The 8,187-nt window shown below is 35.7% G+C and overlaps 1 protein-coding gene across 1 annotated transcript in view; it reads left to right on the top strand.

Moving 5' to 3' along the window:
• Positions 7–8,187, top strand: part of LOC109834340 (putative lipase YOR059C) — a 19,012-nt gene continuing 10,831 nt past the window's right edge. The window contains exons 1-8 of the mRNA XM_020402351.1: positions 7–31; positions 2,269–2,336; positions 3,321–3,391; positions 3,625–3,894; positions 7,142–7,302; positions 7,389–7,444; positions 7,535–7,587; positions 7,661–7,793. Coding sequence (XP_020257940.1) covers positions 3,368–3,391; positions 3,625–3,894; positions 7,142–7,302; positions 7,389–7,444; positions 7,535–7,587; positions 7,661–7,793 — 697 coding nt within the window. The 5' untranslated portion in view covers positions 7–31; positions 2,269–2,336; positions 3,321–3,367. The remainder of the gene's footprint in view (positions 32–2,268; positions 2,337–3,320; positions 3,392–3,624; positions 3,895–7,141; positions 7,303–7,388; positions 7,445–7,534; positions 7,588–7,660; positions 7,794–8,187) is intronic.

The raw sequence follows: 8,187 nt of genomic DNA, 5'->3' as shown, positions 1-8,187 counted from the left end.
TCGTGGTCACCGTCAATGGCCTCATCGGAAGGTTTCGCCTCTCCTTTTTGTAAAGTTTGGATTTTTTTTTGTCATTTTGCTTTTTCATTTCCCAGCATTAAATTTTCTGAGGATGGATTGGATCAGCTCGTAGAATTAGGAATAGGAGATTGCAGATTCAGGTGGGGCCCAGTGGGTCTCCTCCTGTGGTCCTCACCGTCAATGGCCTCATCCGCATGAATTACTTTTTATGGTTTTATGCAAAAGTTGAAATTGGGTGCAATATATGAAGTAGATTATAGGTAATTGTAATGGTTAAAGCAATTTTCTTGCTTAGGCTTTTATAATGGTTGTAAAGTAGTTTATAATTTTCTGCAGTGATGAATTATGTATCCTGATAGTATTCAAAATGGTTTGTTAGTTCAAGGAAAAATTGGCTTATACGTGAATACTGTAATCTTCATGAATAATACTCTCTAATATTACCATGACATGATCTGTATCAATTCTTTTGAGCCAGTATGCATAAATTTCAAGTACGATCACTAAATTGAGACTAAACATGGTGGCTGCAGCATTGCTCAATTGGGAAGTTCATGTAATTATTTGTTACTTTGGTACTGCATGAGACTAAAATGTAGGTGTGTGATAAAATATTACTTCTTTGGATGTTTGTTACGCAAATATTCTCTCTTTAGTTCTGTAGACTAAGCATGCTCATATAGAAAACTCTCATTTGGAGATTACATGTTCTGGATTTATGGAAAGATTGCCACACATCTGTTCTTGATCTTCAAACAACGACTGGAAGGTGACCACACCGTTGATATGGTGAGAAGCCCCCGCATGTCACCACACAACTACCGCGTTAACATGTATTCGAATGGAGTAGATGACGGCTCAGGTGTTCCACATTTCTCTCTGTCTCACAACTTCATCTAATGTGAAGCTTATATTTATATAGGGTTAGAAGCTGACCCCCACAATTGTGCCGTACTGGGTCACCCGCCCACTTATTTGGTAGGCCCCATTTACTGGCACCCCGAAGATCTTTCTTATGTTGGCAGTCCTTGCAAAATGTAGGTTTCTTGTATTTATACAAGGATGCTTGAACATGGGTATGGTCTAGGTCGTAAGTAAACAAAACTCAGATTTCTTTGAAGACTAATTCTTGGAAGGTGTTGATATTGTTGCAGAGTTTTGAGAATGTGATTCTATTTAACTCTCTTACTCATCTATTTCAAATGTAGAACATGAGCATAGACACATGCATTGCCATAAAAGAATGTTTACTGCCCACCAAGTCAACATCAAAGCTTTTATAACAGACTTTTCAGTGTTGATGTCATATTGGTGCAAATTGTAGAAGTTTCATTGGCATATCTGTTGGCTTCTTTCTACAGGGCTAAATTATCAGATTGATATTAAAATAGCATCTAATAACCAGATTTGTATTAAAAGTAATTCCGGCTAATAACCAGATTTGTATTAAAAGTAATTCCGGCGACGATAAGGTACTTAAACTTGCACGACGTGACAAATTGACCTAAAAATAAATTTTCCGGCCAAATTTTCCGTCGACCAGTCACGTAATCTGACATGAGGTGCTTATGAGGTGTATTTGCGATGATGTGGCAGCTGTAGTTAGCCTAATTCAAACCATTAGGGGATTATTTTCAAATTAGTGTAAAAGAAAAGAGGAAGTTTTTAATTTTTTAGGGGCTTCTTCTCCTTCTTCTATTAAATCGGTGTTCTCCATTGCCAGAGAACATGGATTCTTTGAGCTCAAGTAATGAAGAACCCCCAATTTGAAGGAAGAAGGAGAAAAAGTCCAAAATTAAGAACACAAATATATAAAAAGTCACAAATTAAGAAAAAAATATTTTCTTTTACTCTAATTTCAAAATTCCTCCTTCTAATGGTTCATTGAAATTAACTACAGTTGCCACATCTTCATAAATATGTCCCCTAAGCATACGTGGTAGGTTGCTGAGTGGTCGCAGGAAATGGCCGGAACATTTAATTTTGAACCTATTTGTCTCGTCGTGCAAGTTTAAAATACCTTATCGTCGCCAGAATTACTTTTAATACCAATCTAGTTATTAGGTGCTATTTTTAATATCAATTAGGTAATTTAGCCCTTCCTACAACTTACTATTAATGGCAGCTGGATTCAAAATTCTTAGTTTTTGTTTGTAACTTTGTGGTAAAATTTGGGCATTGGTATTGCTAGAGCTATAAAGCATATAATCTCTCTAGGTTCTGATTTTGTTTATGCATTACTTGCAGTGCTGCAAATTGGAGATTTGCTGCAAAGCAATTTGTGAAAAAGTACCCCGAAGATATTGTTGTCCACTGTGAGTTCTTCTATCTTTTACTTTTGTGATATGCATTTGAGAGTAAAAACATTTTTTCGAGATTGGAAATAAGAAGTTTCTTAATGACTGTTTTATATACTTATCTGATGATTCCATTTTTCGGTCAATCATCTGTGACAATGTAATTTCTTAAATGCTTGTCACGATTTACAAACAATTAAGGAATGCTTGTTACAAGCATTAAAGATTAGTCAAAGGCTCTCTGTGATTAAGAGAAGCTAACTTTTAATTGAGTTGACGTTAATTCACGCTATTGACAGATGTGTATGCACTATGGTCAAGCTGTATTTGCCTTGAAATATATGTTATTATTTGGGATAAGATGGATTATACCTTTTTTGATATATGCAGCACCAAATAAGTGGGCGGATGACCCAGTACGGCCCACCCAAATAAGTGGGCAGGTGACCCTGTACGGCCAATTAACTACAAATCAGATAGACATTTTTGAGAATTGCAGGAACCTGATTTGGAGATCATCATTGTCTATGCAACTTAGCTGATATACTATTCTGTGAACCACGTTCTGATGCCTTTGAATAATACTAGTCGAGTAGGTTTCATGAGCTATCCGTAGGAAGATTGTGTGTAAAATTTCAAATCGTCTTTCAAACTAAATCTTAAAATAATAGGTACGAAATATGAACTATGAAGGAAGGGATTATGGCCACACTAATATAATTATGTAAAGAAGAAAGATAATTTCCCGAGCTTCTAATCAAGATAGCACATTTTACAGTTAAAATTGGATGCATTACCTACCGTAACCTAAAATCAAGATGGTAACACGATCATCCTAATTTGAATGGTGAAGGGAGGATTTGAGGATTCACAAGACTTACTATATAGTTCATGTTGATTTAGGAAACAAGAGAAGGTGAATCTGTCGTTTGGGATAATTTTGAGCAATATATCCAATTATTTTCTGTTTGTTTCTTAAAATGCTCTTGGTGTACTTTGCAGGCAGTGAATCTAATTATTCAAGCTTGACCTTCGATGGTGTTGATGTAATGGGAGAGAGACTTGCAAAAGAGGTGGATAATATTCCTCATCTAAAATCCAAGTGTTTCTGATTCCTTCTAGCTATCTCTGTAGAATTATATTCAATTATGACTTATGTTACAAAGTACAAACCTACAATATTATACCCTTTGTACATGAGTTTTTGATTTGATTTAGCGCTGTAAGAAAATTGCTGTTTCTCATTATTGTTGCTTTCTGTAACTGAACTTTTACAAATGAGAGAGATTGGTGGGTGTGAATACAGGTGGTATCAGTTGTTGCACATAGGCCAGAGCTTCGGAAGATCTCTTTTCTAAGTCATTCACTAGGTGGCGTGGTAGCAAGATATGCAATTGCTAGACTGTACACACAAAATGATGAAAGGAGTTTTCCTGAAGAAAGTGGAGATTGTAAGACTTGTAATTCTGGAATTCACTGTTTAGAATACAAACTGAAAGGCAAAATAGCAGGGCTTGAGCCTGTTAATTTTATAACCTTTGCAACACCTCACCTTGGCTCAAGGTTTCACAAGCAGGTCAGTGCCAAACCATTTGTCTTCATATATGCCGTTTCTACATGCCACTTATCTTGTTTCTTTATCTTGGACCTTGTCCTTTTCAAATGACTGCAGGTGCAACAAACTCTACTAATAATTGCATCTAAATAACGTGTGAAAGCTACTTCCACACACTCATGAATCTGCAATTGCATGTGTCTTCTGCATTAAAATATCTTTATTTGGCTTCCTGTTACTGATATTTTCTTATTTACTTGTCTTAATCAGATGACTGTTTCATCTTTAAAAATTCAAGTTCTTTGAGTTCTTCTAGAAAAGCATCTTGTATCTTCTTGAAACGTTTTCTAGGCCTACATATTTCCTTTTTACTTCTCCTTTTCGCAAGTGATTGCTTTGGATGTTGCTCACTAGGGATTCGAGATTAAACTTTTTTAGCTCATGGTTACTTCTGTTTTGATGATACAGTGGCATTACAAAGCTAAAAAGTGAATTAACACAATGAAACAGCTGCCTATTGTGTAAATCAATCTAGTCTATTATGTTTCCTTTCCTTTTCTTGGGAGTTGGTAGGAATATTTTTCTTAGCTCCTTCTGGAAATTCAGAGAAAGTTGTTAGTAAAAAGATGCAGGAAGATAATTGTTTTTTAATCTTTTTCTTTGTCCAATTGAGTTCTACATCTTCATCTTCCTTATCATTGACTTGTTGAATAAATTAGTCAATATACAGAGTATCTCAATATGGACATAAGCTTACCATCATGTGCCCTCATTTTTTTCACCTGCTTTTTCAATATTTAAACAATTTTATGCAATCAAAATTTATTTTAATCTGTACATTCTCTTAATTTGGTAATCCTATGTATTGTTGTTTGTGACTGTGATGTTAGTTTACTATACTAACTGTGTTCTCAGGCTTTTCAACTTTTCTCAGTTATATTAATAAATACAGATACAAGTACACATGCATTCGCAAACATGAACACACACCACTCATGAGTCATGAGAATACATGTTCAATACTGGAAAATGTTCATGTAAAGCACTAAAATTCTTCTTCAATAAAAAGAAAATCATTGGACTTTAATATAGTAGGTGTGCTTTCTACATCATTTATTTTCACTGATTGGCATTTATGTATTTTGGTTGGCTTTTCCTTCTTTATTCTTTTGAGAATGATCTTCTGATTCCACTTTTCATTAGACTATTATGTACTAGGTGGCACCGATACAGATGCGGACATGGACACAGACACAGTTACTAGCATGAGACATGACAAACTTGTAAAATGTAGGATACGGGACACGGATATATAATCTATGTGTGTGTGTGTGTTACACGGATATGAGGACATGGCTGTATACATACATATTAAAACTAATAATCTATGTGTGTGTGTGTTACACGGATACGAGGGCATGTGTGTGTGTGTGTGTGTGTGTGTGTGTGTGTGTGTGTTACACGGATACGAGAGCAGACATGGCTGTATACATACATATTAAAACTAATAATCTATGTGTGTGTGTGTGTTACACGGATATGAGGACATGGCTGTATACATACATATTAAAACTAATAATCTATGTGTGTGTGTGTTACACGGATACGAGGGCAGACATGGACACGAACACGGTTTGGATACGGGACACGACAAAAATTGCTAGAAGTTAGGATATGAGGACATGGCTGTATACATACATATTAAAACTAATAATCTATGTGTGTGTGTGTGTTACACGGATATGAGGACATGGCTGTATACATACATATTAAAACTAATAATCTATGTGTGTGTGTGTGTTACACGGATATGAGGACATGGCTGTATACATACATATTAAAACTAATAATCTATGTGTGTGTGTGTTACACGGATACGAGGGCATGTGTGTGTGTGTGTGTGTGTGTGTGTGTGTGTGTGTGTTACACGGATACGAGAGCAGACATGGCTGTATACATACATATTAAAACTAATAATCTATGTGTGTGTGTGTGTTACACGGATATGAGGACATGGCTGTATACATACATATTAAAACTAATAATCTATGTGTGTGTGTGTTACACGGATACGAGGGCAGACATGGACACGAACACGGTTTGGATACGGGACACGACAAAAATTGCTAGAAGTTAGGATATGAGGACATGGCTGTATACATACATATTAAAACTAATAATCTACATGAGACCAATATTGTTTTTCGTTCCAATGTTATGAGAACTAAAATCTTTATACCATTTTTATATTTCTTTTATCGAGTAGATTATAAATTGAAAAACTGATCGTTATTGAACTAGATACCCAAACAACCCTTTATAGTCATACTTATGAACTAGGTATGTGCTAAACGAATGTGCCCCGAGTTCAATGGGTAGCAGAATTTGACGTGAAATGTGCGATATACATTCAAGTGCCACAAGTATTTGGAACTAAAGCATTGTTATGTAATTGAGTATAGAAGATGTCTGTATATATTCAATAAGTGTCCAAAGGAGTGTTGGACACATACGCAGATACGAACACTGATATGAGAGCCTAGATGAAGTGTTCGGGTAACGCGCACACACATATTGCATGGGATAATACGATGGGTATTTTTTAAAAATTTAAGTAATGAGTTTCAATTTTCGGGTCCAAAAACTGATTGGTTTTGAACCCAATATTACCAAATAAACTAGTTTAGGGTGTTAGTAATAGGGAAATTAGGTTTTGCTCTGAACCACACGTGTCTATGGCGTGTCTGCGGAGAATCCATGTCCAACACTTGTTGGACATGGACACATCATCCAAAATGCGACCGTGTCCGAGTAACCTAGATCATGCACAATTCATTGACATGTTACACGTGTATGGATACTCATTAATATAACAATAGAACGAAACTGCAGAATTAATTACCTAGCATCATGCAGTGTTTTTTCAGCCAGTTGATTAATTCATCAGTACTCCAACATCTTGATGGACTTTATGTCCTTGTTTTCTTTCATTATCTAAGGTGAATATGGTGACATTCATTCTTTTCATAGTTACTGTATTTATTTATATTGAATACTAAGATGTTTATCTTTCTTTGTTAGAAAATTTCACATTTTACCTCTGCTAAGATAGATGTTTATTCTCCCATTACATTACTGTAGATTGGATTCCTTTTTGTGAGTTAAAGTCTGTGGATTGGATAACTTACGCTGCTCCTGTGTGAACTTGCCAATTACATGATACTTGCATGTTTGATTTACTGAGAATGACAATGTATAGTGTATGCAGATGCCAATTCTTCGTGGTTCTGCAGCATTAGAAAAGGTGGCATGTCGCATTTCATGGATCGCTGGGAGAACAGGGAAACAACTCTTCCTCAAAGATCATGATGACGGAAAACCTCCTCTTCTCCTTCAAATGGTCTATGATAATGAAGACCTCCAATTCATGTGGGTCTTTATGACTCATGAATCTTTATTCCCAATCATTTTGCTCGGGAGACTTGTTTCATTATTTATTTTTAATTTATTTTCAGGTCTGCGTTGCAATGTTTTAACCGCCGTGTTGCTTACTCAAATGTCTGTTTTGACTGTATCCTTTTTGGAAAATGTGTCCTGAGAAGTGATTCTTTTTTCCGGAATAGTGAGATTTATATTTTTGTTGACGCTTAACTCATTTTAGTCGCTGTTGGATGGAAGACATCGTCGATACGTAGTCAGCCTGAGTTACCAAAGGTAAACAATGAGTTGTTACTTTAAATTTTAAATCTGTAATGCTTTCATGGATACATTATTTCTTTTGATGCAGCGCCAAAACTTTATGAAGAACGAGAGGTATCCACACATTGTGTATGAGGAGGAAGCGAAGGTTGATACTTTAGAACACGAAGACATTGTTGAGTCAATTGTTTCTCGACCAATGACTACAGCGGAGATGGAAGGTTGTTGTCCCATCTTATTGTTGATTGACATAATAGTATTGTAGAATGTAGACATAGAATATTGTTGCTGACTTGCTGTAGAAAAATAAGAGAACTTTGCCTGACCTTTTTCTTACTTGTTGCTTGCCTACACTAATGGATTCAACAGAATGAACGATATTAAATTTGTTTCTCTTGGAAACTTATCTGCTAAAACTTTTCTCTTTGACCTTGCATTTCTTTATTACTTGACTGTTGTGTTCGGGCTTTCTCTGAGATTCTCCAGGCTTCACTCTTGGTTGTGAAAACTTGTGTAGTGTAGAAGCTCTGAATTCACTTTGTGTTCATCTGCTTTCGCTTTCTCATACATTAATCATGTATTCCTTTTGTTTTGCTTAATAATTCCAGAGGTGAT

Source organism: Asparagus officinalis, chromosome 3 (assembly GCF_001876935.1).
Source record: "Asparagus officinalis chromosome 3, Aspof.V1, whole genome shotgun sequence".
Classification (NCBI taxonomy): domain Eukaryota; kingdom Viridiplantae; phylum Streptophyta; class Magnoliopsida; order Asparagales; family Asparagaceae; genus Asparagus; species Asparagus officinalis.
This window is presented reverse-complemented; position numbering and strand designations above follow the sequence as displayed.